The sequence below is a fragment of the Sinocyclocheilus grahami genome, unplaced genomic scaffold (genome assembly GCF_001515645.1).
Source record: "Sinocyclocheilus grahami isolate Dianchi unplaced genomic scaffold, SAMN03320097.WGS_v1.1 scaffold126.1, whole genome shotgun sequence".
NCBI lineage: Eukaryota > Metazoa > Chordata > Actinopteri > Cypriniformes > Cyprinidae > Sinocyclocheilus > Sinocyclocheilus grahami.
In genome coordinates, this window is record NW_015505305.1 from 2486375 (window position 1) to 2508126 (window position 21752).

The 21752-nt window shown below is 36.6% G+C and overlaps 2 protein-coding genes across 2 annotated transcripts in view; both read left to right on the top strand.

Annotated features, from left to right (window-relative positions):
* Positions 1–11515, top strand: part of si:ch211-230g15.5 (polyhomeotic-like protein 3) — a 40535-nt gene extending 29020 nt beyond the window's left edge. Inside the window, exons 6-15 of the mRNA XM_016278915.1 lie at positions 1972–2070; positions 2830–3076; positions 3358–4190; positions 4975–5134; positions 5353–5603; positions 5919–6051; positions 6364–6478; positions 9021–9117; positions 9191–9461; positions 10461–11515. Coding sequence (XP_016134401.1) covers positions 1972–2070; positions 2830–3076; positions 3358–4190; positions 4975–5134; positions 5353–5603; positions 5919–6051; positions 6364–6478; positions 9021–9117; positions 9191–9461; positions 10461–10621 — 2367 coding nt within the window. The 3' untranslated portion in view covers positions 10622–11515. The remainder of the gene's footprint in view (positions 1–1971; positions 2071–2829; positions 3077–3357; positions 4191–4974; positions 5135–5352; positions 5604–5918; positions 6052–6363; positions 6479–9020; positions 9118–9190; positions 9462–10460) is intronic.
* Positions 11516–13634: 2119 nt separating this feature from the next.
* On the top strand, positions 13635–19317 carry LOC107590348 (claudin-11). Its single transcript, XM_016279057.1, has 3 exons — positions 13635–14154; positions 15396–15560; positions 19014–19317. The coding sequence occupies exons 1-3, from the start codon at positions 13929–13931 to the stop codon at positions 19271–19273; spliced, it is 651 nt and encodes a 216-aa protein (XP_016134543.1). The 5' UTR covers positions 13635–13928; the 3' UTR covers positions 19274–19317.
* Positions 19318–21752: the final 2435 nt, after the last annotated feature.

Genomic DNA, 21752 nt, shown 5'->3' on the forward strand with positions numbered 1-21752 from the left:
AAATTGCTATTAACAAGTCGATAAACAAGTTGCGAAAATAAAACATTTTGTCTGAAATAATGTAAGAAGCCTTCTCCCTTGTATCTGACTGTGATGCACACAATCCTATTTGCCAAGAAAGTTCCATCCGTGTTATTCCTCTCTTGCCAATTGAAATGCGTAATCCACTCATTATTACAATTTCAAAAGTCCACTTGCTGTCACTGTGACGTATGACAAATGCGACTTTGCAGTTTTGCATTTTTTTGTATCTCGAGTCAACTTGCATAATAATTTAGACTGTTTGCCCATTTGGATTATAATAACGATTGCTCGTCCAGTGCCATGGCTGCTGACATTAGCTTTACTTATTTGCTATCATCTCTGTGCTCTCTGAGCCGAGTCTGAGCAAAAATTTTTGATATAACAAGACAGTCCATTCATAATATTGAATAAAATAAAATAATTTAAAAAATCAATAATAACTCACATCACTCATGAAGGTATCCATTATCACCGTGCGTGTGCATTAACTCCGCCCACCCTGCTTCTGATGACGTCGCTCGTGTTTTGTTTGTTTTTTTCCACCTTATTTCAAATTATCGACTCACACTTTTCTCATCCTAATTTTTCAAGTTGAAAGTTACAAAACAACACACGCACAGCGCTGACTGACTCTGATAACAGCCGGGTGTTCTCCGAGTCCGATCGACTCGGGTATTACACACAATGTTAAACAGACCCGGGACCCGAAGGAATAGATCAGGTCGGGTCCCGGGTCTTCGGGTCTCGGGTCCTCCGTGTAGACCTCTAGTGTAGAGTAGCGCTTGTTGTTTGTCATTTCTCCGATCACAAATGCAGACATGGTTTTATGTTTACGCGGCGCGATGCAACACGTAAAAAGACCGTATAAGTCAGTATAATCCGTAATTATGACCCCACTGGATGCAACAAATGCCTCGTTTATAATGGGTTTTATTGGTTTTGTCTCGTCGCTCCGGCCGGACAGGGCATCACAGTATGGTAAGTGGCGTAACATTTCCGTCACACGCTTGAGGTATTCGGCCAATCACAACGCATTGGATAGCTGGCCAATCACAGCACACCTCGCTTTTCAGACCGATGAGCTTTGTAAAAATCTACGCATTTCAGAAAGGTGGGGCATAGAGGAGAAACAATAAAGTACAGTATGTGGAAAATAATGTGTTTTTTAAACCTTAAACCACATAAACACATTTCATTACACCAAATACACAAAATACTGTTCTTTTTAGCAACATCATATGACCCCTTTAAATCTTTCCTACTCAAACCTTTGAATGTTGGTCTTCCACAAAAATATTAAGCAGCACAACTGTTTTCATCATTGATAATAATAACAACAAAGTTTCTTGAGCACCAAATGAGCATATTAGAATAATTTCTAAAGGACCATGCAACACTGAAGACTGGAGTAATGTCTGTTGAAAATTCAGCTTTGCCATCACAGGAATAAATTACATTTTAAAAATGTAAAAATAGAAAACAGTTATTTAGAATTGTAATAATATTTCAGAATATTACTGCAGTTTTGATTAAACAAATTGCAGCCTTGGTGAGCATAAGAGACTTCCAAAAACATTTTAAAAGATTGTAATTATTCCAAACTTTTGACCGGTAGTGTATGTGCTGGTGTCTACAGGTCGTATTTCTTCTCAGCTCATGGTCTAGTGTGACCAGCAGGCTTATTGACTTAAACAAATAGAGGATTAGTGTCTAGAGGTCTGCACAGGGTGCATGCTTGCATATCTCTCATGAGGACAGATTTTACTCGACCACATCAAAAGCTTTTGTGCTGTGAAGTTCACCATCACACCTACACAGCAAAAGCACAACAGGCAGGAAATAACAGCCTTCTATTTTGCACCACTGGGACTTTTTCTTTATCTTTTTACCTTCTCTCTTTTTTGTTCTCTCTTGCATCTCTCTGTCTCTGTGCTTGCCATCTGGCAGTTGATTCTAACGTCTGCTGTGCGGCCTGATGTACCTGCCCTCTCCTCCTCCTCTTCCTCCACCCCTTCCTCTTCCTCACCTCGATTTCCCTCCACACAGGTGAGCTTGATTATGTCTGGTCATGTGATACATATATCCGTTCTTCTGAATTTAAAAAGAAAGTTCCCTTAAAAATGAAATTTTGTCATCATTTACTCTCCCTCACCCTGAACTTATTTTCTTTCATGTAACACAAAATGAGAAGTTTAGCAGAATCTCTACACAGTACAAATGAATGAGGACTGATGGTGCTCCAAAAAATTATTTGTTTTTATTATTTGCTGAAAATCATCTCCGCAACAGTTCTCAAATCTCATTCACATTAAAGGGGTCATATGATGCGATTTCAAGTTTTCCTTTCTTAGTTTGAAGTGCAAAAAGTGCATGTTAATGTGTTGTTTCAGGTTTGACGTCAATGATTTTGGTTGGTTTCGTATACAAAGCTGTCATATGACTTCTGAAATTTTTTGGAAGAATATCATGGATAAGTCGTATGAACTTTTTTTTGTGCGCATTTTTATCATTTTTTTTTAAATATGGAAAAAGCAGCTCAGATATTCTGCTAAATATCTTCTTACATTTAAAAAAGAAAGTTATACAGGTTTGTAATGACATGAAAGTGAGTAAATGATAACAAATTTTTCATTTGTAGGTGTACTATCCCTTTATTCTATGTAACTTAAATGTAACCCATAACCGTAAACATCTTTTTTTTCTGAAGTTTTAAATCTGTGTTCATCTGGTTTCTGTTACCTGTGGTGTTTTTCCAAAACCAGAATTTATGGCATCAATATCTTTCCTTCTGTCTCTGTTCTTCAGCTCCAGAGTCTGACTCTCCGTCCACCTCCACCTGGCACCCTCACCATCCCTCCGAACTTACCACTAAAACCCACAACGTCAAGCCAACCCCCTCCTCTTTCATGCCCAAGATTACAGACCTTCCATCTGAGACCCAGCCAGCCAGCGAATGCTCCAGGGAAGGACGGAGCTACTAAGACAGAAAGCCCAGCGTCTCAAACAGCTCAAATGAAAGCACCCGTTCGTCATCTTACGGTTCCACCTCCATGTAAGTGACCACATACATATCTCACTCTTCAAGAGATATTCAAAATGCAGATGCTTTAATCAAATTTAGAAACAGACTACTGTTCAAAAGTTTGGGGTTGGTAAGATTTTTTTATATTTTTGAAAGAAGTCTCTTATGCTAAGGCTGCATTTATTTGATCAAAAATGCAATAAAAACAGTAATATTGTGAAATATTATTAAAATTACAACTGCTTTCTAGTTTAATATTTTTTTAAATGTAATTTATTCTCGTGATGGCTTATTCTTCCTTGTGTCTCCAGCCCTGTATGCACCTGCACAGGCCCATGCCTTAGCGAAGCAGAAGCTGAACAGCAGTGTTCTCAAGAGGCCCCACAGCCAGATCAGCATCCCCCAGCACCCCTTCAATCAGAGGCATACGCCCCCCAACTCTCCCCCTGCAACACCAAAGAAGCCTCTTCCAGAGTTAAAGCGCTGCCCGTCTACCCAGCCATCCCAAAGCTTGTCAGCACAGAGCGCTTCAGTGCCCATCACCGTTCCTTCCCCCGCGAGGTCTCACCTCACACCCCCTACCCTGACTTTGCCCTTGAGGTCTTGCTCACCTGGTGGGTCCTTACTGGCTACAAAACAGCTGCTGAGGATCGCGTTGTCTTCTGCATCCCAGTGCACCAATGGCCAATCAAAGACAGCCACTGTGTCCCCGCCCCATGATCTCATCCAATCAAAGCCACTTGTTTCGCCAGTGCTCTCCAAACCAGAGTGCCCCGCCCAGCCGCTACGGACTCCAAACCCATGCCCACAGCTGGTGCAGCTGTCGCCCTCCAGACAAACCACAGCTGCCACACCTCTCATCACCACCCCACTGCTGGCGTCTCCTCAAAGGGCATCCCCTCCGTCTCCAGTGCCGCCCCTGGTGTCCACCAGCAGCATTCTAGCACCACTGCAGTCCCCTTTGACCTCACAGAGTCCAACAAAAACGGCAGAGACATCGAAAGAGCCAAAAGATAGAAAGGAAGAGCAAAAGGAGGGAGATGTACCAGAAAAGATTCCTCAAGAACTGAAATGTCCAGCACCCCAAGAGAAAATTACCCAGGCTGTCGCCGTAGATCAGCCATCAAGTGAAACTTCAGAGAAGGTTATTAAAAACAGTGCAAACCTCAAACCTTTTTTTTTTTTTTTTACTTTTCAGGCAACCAATATGGATTTTTCAATGGCCGATACTATGATATCTAGAGAGCAGTGTGGCTGATATAATGCTCAAAAGACAATGTAATGATGACAGATGTTACATAGATAAATTGCTGAAGTGAAACAAACACTACATTTGTTCAAAATTGGATTTTGGAAATGATGCAAGGGGAAACACTTGATAATCGGCTGATCAGGTAGTTGTCATCCAATGCCCATAGTCTCATAATGGCCAAATATCATCTGATTAATACTCATGGTCGATATGTCAGTCTATCATTACTTCTTAAAATAACTTTTTTTTCCAGCAGGGTTATTATAGTTAATTAAAACATTTTTAAATGTTTTAAAACATTAAAACATTTTTTTACATTTTCATTATTTAATCATAAAATAAATGTTAACTGAAATTAAATATAAAAAAAATCTAATGTATTTTATTTCAGTTAGTTGCATTTCTAATTTTCATTTTCGTTTAGCTTGATGTACTAAAAAAATTAAAATGAATAAAAACTATATAGACATTTTAAAAAACTAAAACTAATAAAATGACAAAAAAAACACAACAACATTACTAAAACTAGCTAAAATGAAAATGGAAAATATACAAATAAAAATGAATTATAAATATTAATATAACTATAACAGTATCTCAATAATACTATCATAACACTATTTTAACGTAATGCCTTAGTAAGTATATGTTGAAGTGAACAATCTCTGCATTTCAGGTCTTGAACAAGATGACAGTCTGCACAGAGGATTCGAGGATAGACAGCCAGATGAAGACTTCACAGAAGAATGAGCCCCTCTCATCCTCAGTCGCACCATGGCCAGCTGAGAAAGATGACCAGTGTGAGGAAACGTCCACCCAGTCAGACAATCACTCGGGTATATAGAGTCATAGTCTGCAATAAAAAGTCACAAATTTTAATATGAACGCAAACATTTCTCATCAAATTTATCCAATTTATTTGAATGTTTTAGGAGAAACATCTGAGATAACTGATACCTTAATATATAACTGAGAACTCCATAAAGTCTTCTGAGATCTGAAGCAGCATTTATAGAATCTGTTGGTAACATCACACCTGTCTTCATCTTTGTAGCAATCTCCAGCCTCTCCTCTGACATGTCACCCATCCAGTCCTCCATCACTCAGCCATTAGATGTGTCCCCTGTGGACAGCTGCTTTCCTCCAAAGTTTCATCCTGTGCTAGAGAGGCCACCAGTTCAGCCTCCCACCGTCAGTCAAATGAAGACCACAGAGACTCAGCAACCATCAGGAGTGGTCAAACCTTTGGTTCTGACACACCTGGTGGAAGGATTTATCATACAGGAGGGACTGGAGCCATTCCCGGTAAACAAAATATCTATCAACCACTGCCTAAAACATATTTTTCTGGTCATGTACAATGTTTTTCTGAACTTTCTATTCATCAAAAATCCTGGAAAATATGTATAACAGTTTACACAAAAATACAACAATTTTTAACATTGATAAAAATAGGAAATTATTTTTTAGCACCAAATCAGTGTATTACAATGATTCCTGAAGGACCAGGTGTCACTAAAGAATGGAGATTTATTCCATCACAGGAATAAATTATATTTTTAAATATAGTAAAATATAAAACTTTTATTTTATGTATAATATTTTACAATAATCCCACAGGTGAGCAGGTCATCTCTGATGGTGGGTCCTGTCCAGGAGTCTGGGGTGAATGGGGTGAGGGAAGCAGAACTCATCCCTTCTAGTTCAGAACCTCCAGAGGACTCCACAGACTCCGATGATGTGGTTACAAACAGTAAGTAAAACACCCGTCTACTTTTCCAAGTTTGTAATTGTAGTATAGTGCAGCATCTTTATTACAAATATACCATGTAATATTTATCTAAACAATTTATGACGGTCACAGTTAGGGGTTGAAAATTAGCAAAGCCATCAAGGATCACATTCCATGCAAGACACCATTGGTCTACTCCAAATCTCTCATTCAGTACTGCAAAGGACTAAAAATTTACTGTTTATTCCAGTATTTGTGTGTGCTTTCTATTTGTGTGTGTGTGTCTGTCTGTCTATCTTTCTATCTTTGTTTTAATAATATTTCTCACTGTAGATGGTGTCGGACGGTCCCACAAGCTTGTTCTGCAGTGCCAGTTTTGCAAGAGGAAAGGCACCGCCCAAACATTCCCACGCTCCAAACGCTTCTGCTCCAAATCCTGTGCCAAGAGGTACACCTCCCTTACATGACATAAATAACACATTGACAGAGTAAAACAAACAACCTGTTTTTATGACTGACACAATAATGAATAGGTGCCTAACTTGTATTCTGGCACGTACAACTGCTCCATCAACACCCTTGCAAATGTCTCTCTTGCTTAGTGAAGTGAGAAACCACAACAGGAAGGGTCTGAGCATGATTTCCTGCATGTATCTAGAGTTCTCTTCAAGAATAACAGCAGAACGCAAGGTGTTGAAAAGGGTATTTCCATCAGCAGCTTAACAAATTAACCCCTTAATTGCCACCGGCCCACAGGTGTGCCTAATGGTGCTCTTTTTTTGTTGTCTTTTTTCTCTATCACATATTTTAGTAATCATCATAAATTATGTATCATTTGAAAGCTTAAAACCTCAGAATTCATCCTGTGAAAACAATTTTTTTAAATCGGACATTGCTTTGCCATGGAAATGGTACTTTAAAATCTTTTAGCGGTCTCTTCCCCTTAGTGGGTGGAGTCAAGTGTCATATTACAAAAGGTATTACGGTCTTTTAGAATCAAACATTTTTATAATCTTGACAAAATACATATATTTGGAAAGGTCTGAGTCTCAAGATTCCATATTTCATGGTTATTTTTTGATAAAATTTAGACCTTCATGACAGAAAAATGCATCAACAAAAATGGCACCCGGTGGCTGTTTGTAGTATAATGCCCTAAATAAAATCTTCAATTTTGCAACATAACTTATTTAGACATAAGGATTTAATTTTATATCAATTTTGGATTCAAAAATATTTGATAAAATATTTACTTTATATAAAATAAAATAAAAATTGGTACAGTGCATTTTCTTTACAGTAAATTTAAACTTCTATAACTTTTTGATACTTTAATATTTTGCAATGATTCCACTTCTGCAGTAATCTGCTAATTGTCTTCTTAAAAAGGATTCCAACCTTAGGTCTGTATTCCAAAGTTTTCATGAATTATAATAATTTAAGTTTGGATAGTGCACTTTCATGTCTATGTTCAAAAATGGTGGGTGGCACTTAAAGGGTTAGTTCACCCAAAAATGAAAATTAGGCTGTGTTTTACTCACCCCCGAGGCATCCTAGGTGTATATGACTTTCTTCTTTCAGACGAATCCAGTCGGAGTTATATAAAAAATTGTCCTGGCTATTCCAAGCTCTATCATTTGCAGTCAGCGGGTGTTGCAGTGCTTCAGTTCCAAAGAAGTTAAATAAAAAGCGCCCATCCATTAAAAAAAGTGTCTCACACGGCTCCCGGGGGTGAACAAAGGCCTCCTGTAGTGAATCGATGTGTTTTTGTAAGAAAAATATCCATATTCAAAACGTAATGATCACTTTAATCTAGCTTGCACTCACTGTTGTACATGGAAGCAGTTCCGGGCGGATGACGTATGAGGTCAGCGCTGCGCATGCACCGCTCAGAAGTGACCCACGTGGAAACGCAGCAGAGAGATCAAAACAAAACAACGGTCACGAATTAAAAGTACAAAACGAGGATTTGTAAAGAAGAATGTCGGATGATTTCGATATAAGCCAAGAGGAGACTGGGTTTTCTTTGCTAAAGTAAGGAAACTTTGCTTCCTTTGATCCCGTTAACAAGCGTTGGTTTTCACGAGACTCACTGGCGCATGCGCAACGCTGACCTCATACGTCATCCTCCCGGAGCTGCTTCTGTGTACAACTGTTGGCGCAAGCTAGATTAAAGTGATTATTACATTTTGAATATGGATATTATTCTTACAAAAACGCATCGATTCGCTACAGGAGGCCTTTGTTCACCCCCGGAGCCATGTGAGACAATTTGTTTTATGGATGGGCGCTTTTTATTTAACTTCTTTGGGACTGAAGCACTGCAACACCTGCTGACTGCAATGATAGAGCTTGGAATAGGGACAGGACAATTTTTAATATAACTCTGACTGGATTCGTCTGAAAGAAGAAAGTCATATACACCTAGGATACCTCTGGGGTGAGTAAAGCACAGCCTAATTTTCATTTTTGGCTGAACTAACCCTTTAAGGGGTTAAAATGCATGTTTACAGTGGCCACAAAAAGTGCTTGGACAAACCTATAAATGTATGAACGCTATTGCATTATACAACAATTATCAAGCCATGTGGAGTTTATTTTAAGTAATACAGAACAAAAGACTTTCTTTTTAGACCTTTTGAAGACTTTTTCACAATAATGAGGGTTTGTTTGGTTTTAAACTAAATCAATAGATATACAGTTCAAATTGAACACAAATCATGTTCTAGATGTCAAACAGTAGTGGAGCAGGTTCTTCGTTAATGTGGTGAACTACTCCTGTGGTTACTGTTCACCTATGTCAACTTGAAGAACTAGTCTCTAGCATTGTCCTAAAAAGACTCATACATACAAACTCTGACAGGATGTGGTCATGGTTTGTGATAAACATCAACCCTTGACACACATATCGAGCTGCAAGGCTGATCTTGGTCAGTGTGTTGGGTTGACTATAAAGACAACCTTTGTTTACCTCCTCGATCCTTTTGCAGGTTCAGTTACACCAAACGTTTCCGCACGCTCAGACGCTGTGTAAGTGAGGGGGGCCATCGATCTGAGCTCAATGGTGCCGAAGAAAATTTCCACCAGGTTTGTCCAAGGCCTGTAAAACAATGTATGTGTTTGTGATATGTGTGCTATACTAAACTGTGTTACCGTCTAGGCCAAACATGGGACCACAGAGCAGTGGAGAATCCTTCAACAGCCGCCACATGAGGGGGAAGATGGGACGGCCGCTCCGATGAAGACCAGGCTCCGCAGACACACGGAACAGGAACGGGAGCGAGAGATTAGAGTCAGGCAAACGGTGGAGGAGACGAGAAGTGCTCCAACTTCACCCATAGATCCTGTGTCTCCCATTGATATCTCCCCCTACCCCAAACCAGCTCAGTGGTCTGTGGATCAAGTGTCAAGCTTCATATCCAATTTACCAGGTACAAAGAATCCCGTCTGTCTGTCTATCTATCTATCTATCTATCTATCTATCTATCTATCTATCTATCTATCTATCTATCTATCTATCTATCTATCTATCTGTCTATCTGTCTATCTGTCTGTCTGTCTGTCTGTCTGTCTGTCCATTCTTCTATCTATCTATCTATCTGTCTATCTGTCTGTCTGTCTGTCTGTCTGTCCATTCTTCTATCTATCTATCTATCTGTCTATCTGTCTGTCCATTCTTCTATCTATCTATCTATCTATCTATCTATCTATCTATCTATCTATCTATCTGTCTGTCTGTCTGTCTGTTTGTCTGCTGTCTGTCTTTCTAGCTCCTGTCTATCCGTCTATCTATATATTTACCTATCTATCTGTCTGTCTGCTGTCTGTCTGTCTATCTATCTATCTATCTATCTGTCTGTCTGTCCATTCTTCTATCTGTCTATCTGTCTGTCTGTCCATTCTTCTATCTATCTATCTATCTATCTATCTATCTATCTATCTATCTATCTATCTATCTATCTGTCTGTCTGTCTGTTTGTCTGCTGTCTGTCTGTCTGTCTTTCTAGCTCCTGTCTATCTATCTATCTTTCTAGCTCCTGTCTATCCATCTATCTTTCTAGCTCCTGTCTATCCATCTATCTATATATTTACCTATCTATCTGTCTGTCTGCTGTCTGTCTGTCTATCTATCTATCTGTCTGTCCATTCTTTTATCTATCTATCTATCTATCTATCTGTCTATCTGTCTGTCTGTCCATTCTTCTATCTATCTATCTATCTATCTATCTATCTATCTATCTATCTATCTATCTATCTATCTATCTATCTGTCTATCTGTCTGTCTGTCTGTCTGTCTGTCTATCTATTTGTCGTCTGTTTCTCTGTCTGTCTATCTATTGGCCAGGCTTTCTCAGGCTAACATTAAATTTGATTTGACAAACTTTTGTGAACATTAACACTACTGTTTTAACCCACCTCAATTGTCTCAGGGTGTCAAGACATTGCAGAATCCTTCAGAGCCCAAGAGATCGACGGGCAGGCCTTGCTTCTGCTGACTGAAGACCATTTGATGAGCGCCATGAAAGTCAAACTTGGCCCCGCTCTCAAAATATGCGCCCGCATCAACTCCCTGAAAGAAGGTGGAAGATAAAGAGAATGAAACAGAGACACAAAAGAAGCTAGGTATATCCTTGTGGACCATAAGAGCACTTGCCAATAGAATAGAGCCATTTTGTGCACTTTAATCTTCAGAGATTTATGCGATAATTTCATTGTTATGAGAAAGCTTACATGTATTTGCTTGAACTAAACTAGCAAAACCTTACAGTTCTTGTAAACTTAGCCTCTGTCTGAAAGCATGGTAGCAATATAATGGTCTCAGTCTGTGAGCGTTTTACAGGATGTATATTTAATTGCAGTAGGAGGGAACTGTTAGCGTCTCCTTTTTTTGTATGGGTAATCATGATCAGGGTCAATGATTTTATATTTTTGGCTGAGAGCAAAGGAGATCACTTCCTGTGTCGGTGCGGAGAGGTTTGACAAGAACGGAAGTGCTGTTATTGTGTGCATGTCCCATTGTATATATTTTCCTATCGTATTCCATATGTATACATGTATAACAATGCAGTGTTCTGTGGGTATAAATTAAAAAAATGTTTTGTGAAGGATTTGTAATATTTAATATATTTGTCTTCTAAGGCTCTAGAAAGTACAAATGCGAATCATTTCAAGTTTATAAACATTTTTAAATGACGTTTGAGATACTGACATAAATGACATTTTGTGAAATCTCCGTAGTGGTACTGTGTAAATCAGACAGACTGTCGAAGAATAATACAAGAAGAAGGTATCCAAAGGCAATCGTTTTAAATCAAGGCAGTGAAAAGGTGCCTTTTTTTTGAGACCTTATGAAACTACTGTAGTCATTTTGCTGAGGCAAACTATGTACTAGATTGTGTCATCAAGTGTTGTTTCTCATTGTTATATTACCTTTCTTGTGCCACTTTTGATTATTTAATTAAACCAACTACATTTTGTTACGGAACTTTGATTTGCCTATTTATTGTACCTATTTCTTTGTCAAATTTTTATTTATTTGATCTTTTTTGTCCTTTTACAGGTGGTAATGTGGATTACCCAGCTTTTTGAGTTACCATGGTATGTAGATAACTGTTTGGGGTCAGTCATTTTTTTTTCTTTTTATTCAGCAAGAATGCTTTAAATTGATCAAAAGCCACAGTAAAGACTTTCACAATGTTACAAAAAAATCTATTAAAAAGTTATTTCTTTTCATCAAAGAATCATGAAAAAATATATATCACGGTTTCCAGAAAAATATTAAGCAACACAACTGTTTTTAACATTAGTAATAAGAAATGTTTTTTTAGCACCAAATCAGCATATTAGAATGATTTCTGAAGGATTATGTGACACTGAAGACTGGCTCAATGGCTGTTAAAAATCAGCTTTGTCATCCAGGAATAAATTACATTAAAAAATAAATAAAAATCTTACCGAACCCAAACTTTTGAACAGTAGTGTATGTATGTGGTTTTGCAGATACATCTGTTTTCTGTGTTTTAGTAAGGGTGGTTTCTCTGAGCTTGGTATGAGTCATCATAAAGCGTCCAGATATGTTTCAAATGTCAAAAATTGGTCTTGGACAGCGTAATATCATCTAACCCACTAGATGGCATTCACACCCAAAATAGTAATTTCATACCTCCTCAGAGAGGGTCTTTTTAGATTGTTACGGTTGACACAAAGTTCAGTTGTAGTTTGAGAAATATTATCACGATTATTTAATTTGGGAATAATCCGAAAACTATAACACTGAGAGAGAAAAAATAAAAGCAGAGACTTATTAATGCTGTAAAAATCAAGAGATGTTATTCTCTTTTTTTTATTTATTTTTTATTGCAAAGAACGGAAACATACAAAGAATAAGCATACATCACATAATATCAACCACAAAAATAAAATGGAGACAAATCACTAAAATAAAAATAAAGATAAGGATAAGAGGGCCATCATCTAAAAATGATTACATGAAGAGATCAAAGGCAGAGCAAATCCTAACAGTCCTTATAGCTTTCTTATTAGTAAATACTGAAATTACATTCAAATAATTTTCCATTTCTTTTAGAAAGACAGAGAAGACAGGTTTACAGGTGGAAAATTTGCTTTTGTGAATGTGAAATTTGCTTAGGAAAAAAATTAAATTAATAACAAAACAGATATTTTCGTTTGAGGGGTCATAATACCCAAATATAATGTTTTTCATATGTACTGAGAAGCCTGGCAAAGTCTTACACTTGACAAACACACCAATATCATCCCAAAACTTCTGAGTGTAGTGACATGACTAAAAGAAGTGTACCACAGTTTCTTCAGAATTCGAACAAAAAGAGCATGTAAGCTCAATGTCAGATTTAAATCTTTGTATAAACTTCTTTACAGGGTAGAACCTGTGTATGAGCTTAAAAGAAATTTCTTTCACCTTGTTTGTGAGAAAGAATTTTTGCTGTAGAGACCAGATTTTTTCCCAATTAAGGTTAACAAACTAATTATTCCAAAAGGAAATCACAGGTGGAACAGAAATCAGATTTTTAAGAAATAAAGATCGTATCTTATAATTTTTGGCTTTCGACTCAGAGAAACAAATTTGACCAACAGGAGTATCACAAGGTTTAGGAAAGGAAGCAGTAGATACTGATAAGTAATTACAGTTTTTAAAAAGCATACATAAACCAGAGGGGATAGCTCCCAAAACTGTAGCAAATTCTTTTGCCGTTATTGGTATTTGGTATTTGGAAAGAAATTCTGAGTACCTGAACAAAAGACCTTGCTCATTAAACAACTGTTCCACCAATAATAAACCATTACTGAACCAACTATCATAAAACAGAGACTTATTCTTGAATAAAATGTTCTTATTGTTCCAAATAAAACATCTTTGTGGTGAAAAGTTATGCTTATAAATTAGTGCCCATGCTAAGAGAACCTGTCGATGAAAGTTGGAAAGTTTGATAGGGAGTTTGGGTATATCATAATTACACATGAAGAGAAAGTGAATGCCACCAAGTTGTGAAAAAACAAGTTGAGGAAAAACATTCCAAATAGAAGATGGTTTGGCTAGATATTGGTCCAGCCAAAAGAGATGTTATTCTCCAGGCTTTGAGGGACGGCCGTTGTGACGTATATGGCTGTGCTTTCTTCTGATTGGCTGAAAGTTATGTTGGGCACGTCCACTATAAAAAGTTAATTTACCAAAAGGATTGTTTTACAGTCCATTCTCAAACTGTTTGTACGCTAATCTGCTCCAGCATGTGTTTTATTTAGGATCAGTGATCTTGATTTTTTTTTTAATGTTTTCGTATTAGTTTTTGACTTGGATACCATATAACGTTAGTAGTAAACATCTTCTTTGCGAACACATTTGTACATATTCAGTCAGAATGTCTCATAGCTGTCGTCTGCTTTGTGGTTTTTTAATGAGCTGCATCGGCTGGACTGGTATTATAATAGCGAGCTCAACAAACGACTGGGTGGTGACCTGTAAGTATGGCATGCACACCTGCAGGAAGATGGATGAGCTGGAGACCAAGGGCTTGTGGACAGAGTGTGTCATCTCTACTGCTCTCTATCACTGCATCTCACTCAACCAGATCCTCGATATACCAGGTGAGAAATATGTTCATGTTTTAGTAAAAATCTGTATTTTATTTGTATGCATCCTTTTTGCTTTTCATTTATGGAATTAAATCAATTTTTTTTTCTTCTTCTTTTTTTTTTAAATACTTTTTTTAATCACATAATATCCACCTGGGACGCAGGCATAGAGAGATTTTAGTGAATTTCTCTGAGACCCTACATGCCACAGTCTGGATGTCCTGTACAAAGCACATTCAGGTTTTTTTTTTAGAGATATCAAATGTTTGGAGGTTTGATCATAAACAAATAAACACTCCCTCTCCTTGGTCTTTAAATATGACTGATATTGATAGAATGATCACATTTAGCTCTCTTATGGAAATATGATAATGTTTTGTAGTTATCATTTACATTAAATCTGGCTCATTTTCCAATTGTTTGTCGTAAATAAACATTTCAGAAAAAAATGTTATGGGGTTTCAAATCGGAATATGACTTTTTGTTATGAAACAGGGCATCATTTTCATACATGTCTTCTGTAGAGGACACCAGGACAAACGGCATGTTAATCAGGCATTTTGGGGAGACATAACAAGTCAACAGGGAAATAAATTATATATAAATATTCCTATGAAATATGAGATATTCTTATGAAAATGTTGCCACGTTATTACTCCCATTATAACACTTCTTTTTTCATCATGGTTTGCCCCAAGAACACATTCATATGCAAATTAGATGCAATGTATAAATACATTGTATAGAATGGGAATACCAATATATGGACATTTAAAAATATATATAATTTACGCACATATTCCATAAAGTACAGTAGTATATCAAATCATTCTGTTATATCTTTCATAACATTGGCTAAAAAAACCTAAAAACTGATTGGTGAATGAAAAAATAAAACTATATAAGTATATATGCCTTTTAATGTTTGTTTATTTTAATAACTTAGTCCTGGCATCCCTTACAAAGGACATAGAATCAAATATGAATCAAATATATGTTTTTTTGTCCATTTGTTTCTTATGCTCCAACCAATGTAATGACATTAAAAAAAAATCACAAAACCTTTTTTTCTGATTCTCAGGAGGATATTATTTTAACATAATTTTATTTCTGTTGAATAGTTATAACGCAGGAATTATTCAAACGTAATTTAAGTATATGTATACATGTCCTATTTATAATATATATTCGCTTTTTTGTGCAAACGATGGGTTGTCAGGGAAGCTGAATGCATTTGTTGTTTTTGTTTGAAGCTTACATCCAGACGTCGCGCGCTCTGATGGTCTCCGCCTCTCTGCTCGGACTGCCCGCTCTGGCGCTCGTGCTGCTGGCGATGCCGTGCGTCAAACTGAGCCAAGAGAGCGAAGACGCCAAACACAGACGCGCAGTCCTGGGAGGACTTCTTATACTGTTCATATGTGAGTTATTGCTGTGTGAAATATATTAGGGCCAATCTCAGAAAAGGGTGTCATTTACATCTCACCAAAATGGAAATTTCAACGATAATTTCTTAAAGGGATAGTTCACCCCAAAATGAAAACACTGTAATTTATTCACCCAAATGTTGTTCCAAAATCTGTTCACTTTCTTTATTTTAAAACTCAAAAGGAGTTTTCCCAGATAGCACACATACGTCTGCAAGATGTCTTTTAAAGATCACTGCATCTGGAAAGCATCTGCTGTGAACAAACATCTAATGGACATCTTTCAAACGTCAGTTTTACATACATTCTGAATCATAAACATCTTAAATACATTTTCTAAACGTCTATTTGACATCTGATAGGAAATGTCCTATAGACTTATTGCAGATGAGCAAACACTCTAAAAAATACATCTTGCAGATGTAAATGCAGACATCTCCGTGATGTTTGTGTGCTATCAGGCTACATTCTATATGATCAAAAAAGTAGTTTTGTGCATTATATTCTACTGAAGTCATTATATAGTTATAATATCACCTCCAGTGGGATAGTCAGTGTGTGATTCTGAGAGCTGGATCAATCCAATTTGTGAACAAATCATTTATGAATTGGATCAGTCAATTATTTGAAAAGATCTGACTAACAAGAACAATTTGTATTACTGCTTCGCTCATAAACTCTTGTGTAAGCGCCAAGAAGATCTAGGATGTTCAATGAAAGTGTATTTACATTTTTAAGTGAACTGTCCCAATCCTAAATATGTGGATTCAACGGTTTAAAGTAGCACTTAACACTATTAAAAAGAAAGGCTCTTTATTATCTTCTATGGTTTCATGAAGAACCTTCAACATGCATGGAACATTTTTTCATAGTGGTAAAACATGCTTCAGATTATTCAAATGTTCTACACACTAAGAAATGGTTCTTTTAGAACTGTTCACTGAAAGGTTCTTTGGGGAACCAAAAATGGTTCTACTTGGCGTCGAGGCAAAACCCCCTTTTGGAACCTTTTTTAGAGTGTTAAGTGCTACACCTATTCAATCCCATCATAGTAAACTTGGTATCTACCAAAACCCATTTAACCAATAACATCTGAGTACCTTTCCTAGAACAGTCATGGTACCATTTCCTGCAAAGGACCCTTTGATATATTACTCGTGAACCTAAAATAAAGCAGTTTGTTAAATTGTTGAAATTTTAGCAGTTCTAAGCCCTTTTAATGTTTGTTTATTTTAATAACTTAGTCCTGGCATCCCTTACAAAGGACATAGAATCAAATATGAATCAAATATATGTTTTTTTGTCCATTTGTTTCTTATGCTCCAACCAATGTAATGACATTAAAAAAAAATCACAAAACCTTTTTTTTCTGATTCTCAGGAGGATATTATTTTAACATAATTTTATTTCTGTTGAATAGTTATAACGCAGGAATTATTCAAACGTAATTTAAGTATATGTATACATGTCCTATTTATAATATATATTCGCTTTTTTGTGCAAACGATGGGTTGCCAGGGAAGCTGAATGCATTTGTTGTTTTTGTTTGAAGCTTACATCCAGACGTCGCGCGCTCTGATGGTCTCCGCCTCTCTGCTCGGACTGCCCGCTCTGGCGCTCGTGCTGCTGGCGATGCCGTGCGTCAAACTGAGCCAAGAGAGCGAAGACGCCAAACACAGACGCGCAGTCCTGGGAGGACTTCTTATACTGTTCATATGTGAGTTATTGCTGTGTGAAATATATTAGGGCCAATCTCAGAAAAGGGTGTCATTTACATCTCACCAAAATGGAAATTTCAACGATAATTTCTTAAAGGGATAGTTCACCCCAAAATGAAAACACTGTAATTTATTCACCCAAATGTTGTTCCAAAATCTGTTCACTTTCTTTATTTTAAAACTCAAAAGGAGTTTTCCCAGATAGCACACATACGTCTGCAAGATGTCTTTTAAAGATCACTGCATCTGGAAAGCATCTGCTGTGAACAAACATCTAATGGACATCTTTCAAACGTCAGTTTTACATACATTCTGAATCATAAACATCTTAAATACATTTTCTAAACGTCTATTTGACATCTGATAGGAAATGTCCTATAGACTTATTGCAGATGAGCAAACACTCTAAAAAATACATCTTGCAGATGTAAATGCAGACATCTCCGTGATGTTTGTGTGCTATCAGGCTACATTCTATATGATCAAAAAAGTAGTTTTGTGCATTATATTCTACTGAAGTCATTATATAGTTATAATACCACCTCCAGTGGGATAGTCAGTGTGTGATTCTGAGAGCTGGATCAATCCAATTTGTGAACAAATCATTTATGAATTGGATCAGTCAATTATTTGAAAAGATCTGACTAACAAGAACAATTTGTATTACTGCTTCGCTCATAAACTCTTGTGTAAGCGCCAAGAAGATCTAGGATGTTCAATGAAAGTGTATTTACATTTTTAAGTGAACTGTCCCAATCCTAAATATGTGGATTCAACGGTTTAAAGTAGCACTTAACACTATTAAAAAGAAAGGCTCTTTATTATCTTCTATGGTTTCATGAAGAACCTTCAACATGCATGGAACATTTTTTCATAGTGGTAAAACATGCTTCAGATTATTCAAATGTTCTACACACTAAGAAATGGTTCTTTTAGAACTGTTCACTGAAAGGTTCTTTGGGGAACCAAAAATGGTTCTACTTGGCGTCGAGGCAAAACCCCCTTTTGGAACCTTTTTTAGAGTGTTAAGTGCTACACCTATTCAATCCCATCATAGTAAACTTGGTATCTACCAAAACCCATTTAACCAATAACATCTGAGTACCTTTCCTAGAACAGTCATGGTACCATTTCCTGCAAAGGACCCTTTGATATATTACTCGTGAACCTAAAATAAAGCAGTTTGTTAAATTGTTGAAATTTTAGCAGTTCTAAGCAAAATGCTAGATGTTGTCCTCTGGTTGCTCATATCCTCTCTAAAGTCAAGCTTTCAACATACAGGACTGAAAATGTCCTTGACTGAAGTAACTGTAAATCATCCAGAGATTTCCTACATCCTGTTAGAGTGGGAAGAGCCAGTCATGGTCAACATGTCCGAACCATTTTTACAGGTGGCTGGTTTGTTCTGTAAACAACACAAATAAAGCTCCCAGTCTTAAGGTGTGGTCACATTTACCGTTGTTCAGCGAATTTTCACGGGCGAAATGCATTCGTTTAAATGGGAATCTACAATTTCTGGAATTCGAGTGAGGGTGAAAGATTGCCATGCACAAATTTCACATCATGTTCAAATTCGCCATGTTGACACACAGAAAGCTGCTTGGTTTAAAGGTGACTTCTATCATACATCGCTTCGCCATTGACTATTGACTTTTTCGCTAATGTAAGTCAATTTGCTATTCTCCGTGATTATGGTATGGCATTATAGCACCCTTCCTCTTGTTTTCAGCTCTGTGCGGGATGGTGTCAACGGTGTGGTTTCCTATTGGCGTGCTTCACGAGGACGGCCTGATGTCATTCGGATTCTCCTTGTATGCTGGCTGGGTCGGTTCAGCCCTTTGTTTTTTTGGCAGCTCGGTGATGATTTGTTGCTCAAGGGGTGACAGCCCGAGTCAAAATCTTGAAAACCACTACTACTACTCAAAACACAGCGGCGTTACCAACTCTGGCCCTCCTATAAACAGCCATGCCAAGAGCGCACATGTGTGAGAGTGAAGACACACTGGACAAGACCGCAGGCGCCTTACCTCAAGATTTGAGAAAACAAAAAGAATTTTTCTACTGCCATGCTTTGACTGCAAACATGTGAAGATTTGGCGGGAACAGAGAATTCGGTGGAAACTGTTCTTTTTTGTGTGTTAAAACTTAAGACGTTTGAACATTAAAGGCTTTGTTTGAACAGACGTTGAAATGAATCCAAAGGGAAACCGCTCTCTTCTCCCTAGGCATTTCATTTTTCATTGGCTTTACAGTATTTACACAGTATTCATTTTGCTCCTATATTTTATTTTACCAGCTACTTTATTTTATCTTGTGTAAAAGTTGTGAATATAAGCTCATTAGCTCATGCCAACATTTAGGAAAGCATGTACACCCAGACAGACAGATAGATAGATGGACAGGAAAGCTGTGTGGTTGAATGACCAGATGTCATCTGCACTGTTTTCCGGGAGATCTCCTCACAGCTTCCTGCACACAACCTCCTAGGAAATCAGCATTTGAAATTTGAGAGAAAAAAAATGTGTAACAGGAAAACCGGTCATTTTTTTTCTGGTCCCACATAGTTGGTGATTGATTCATTGTGGTAATGCATTATTTTATGTGCTGTTTGGGAGTTTGAGGACATAATACTTCTTATACCGTCTACTTTTTTATGCATTTTACTTGTTCAAAATCATCACGCCATCTCATAATACACAAATTGAATGTGTCTGAATGAAAACATGAACAAAATATATTTTAAAAAATATTGTTATAGCTGATGACACAAAAAAGACACCATTTGTGCTTGTAAAATATATTAATTTTAATATTTCATTTTAAATATATTTGTATATTCTTTTCAAACATGTAACTCTTGATCTCTGTGAATATTAGTGTGTTCTGAATTTGAATGATTTTTAGCGCAGAGCTGTAAGGAAGAAATGTAAATATCCTCGTGCAAACCTAAACAAGGGTGAAACCACAAGAGCACGACATTTCTACAAACCAACAGAGAAAGAATTTGATATCAATGTTGCTAAATATTTTGAGAACTATTGAGCTTTCACAGGGAGCCAATCATAATATTTCCTCCCTTGAAATTCAAGGGCGAGCTTGAGACTTTAGATCAAACACAGCTGTGGAGATGATGTAAGATGAAAAGTCCACTCAATGCATCTTCAGAGGGTTTCTGCTCATGTACTGACAACTTGCATTGGTTTTTGCTTTAAAGAGGCATCCTGAGTTTTTATACGGAGAAGACAAGGGCATTGCTTTTAGGATCTTAATAATGGGAAAAAAAGAGTACGGTTTGTATTAAAGCCAACACTGAAACAGCAGCTCACATCAGAAAGAAACACTAATTCTGTTCGAAATCTAAGCATATATTTGATTTTAGTAGAATAACATTAAGGAGGGGTTATTTAAAGGCACTTTTGAAGCCTTAATATAAAAACTGGGCTAAACATCCCTCTAGATAAGTCACATCTATCACAAGGTACAAATGCATTTAACAAGCACCTGTTCAAGAATACATCTTCACTTAGAATAAAAATAAAAAGTTCACTTAGAAACACACTCAAAAATGTTTTAATAACTAGTGAGACATGATTAATAACACCTTCAAACCTAAAAAAAATCCATCAGTGACTGATTTTGTCTGGTAGAATGTGTTCCTGGATTAATGTTTGTTCCTGTCAAACAAGCACAGTACTAACCTCACTGCAAAAAATGACTTATCTTACTTAGTATTTTTGTCTTGTTTCTAGTCTTAAATCAAGATACTTTTACTACTTAAGATATTTAGTCTTCTTTCCAGGGGGGAAAAAAACTATAAGTGAATTTTGCTTAAAACAAGTAAAATGATCTGCCAGCGGGGTAAGTAAAATACTCTTGTTTTAAGCAAAATGCACTTAATTTAGTTTCCCCCCCCCTGGAAACAAGACTAAATATCTTAAGTCATTTGACTTATCTAGTAAAAGTATCTTGATTTAAGAATTTCTAGATATTTTGAAACAAGACAAACATACTAAGTAAGATAAGCCATTTTTTGCAGTGCTTAACCATTAACTACCCACAAGGTCTTAATTCAAATAAAAGTGTTCATTTTAATAATGAAAACAAAAATATAGTTTAATTTTATTTTGTCATCATGTCACACTAATTTATCATAGAACTTAAATAATATATATTTAATTTGTATAATTTAAATATATTAAATTATATAATATAAATTAAAAATAAATTATTTTAAAGTCAGCATGAAATAAAATTCATGTTTTATAAATGCATCTTTTATAAATGCATCTTAATGATCTTATTGTGAACTATTTATCCGTGTTTCATTTTTACATTCTTTTTTTTTTACTTGGATGTGCATCATAATATGGAAGAAAATATATGTTGATTCCATTCCATTGTGACTTTAATAATAGCCCTACTTTAAAATGGCTACTAATTTTAGTAAAATAAAATAACATTTCAGTCG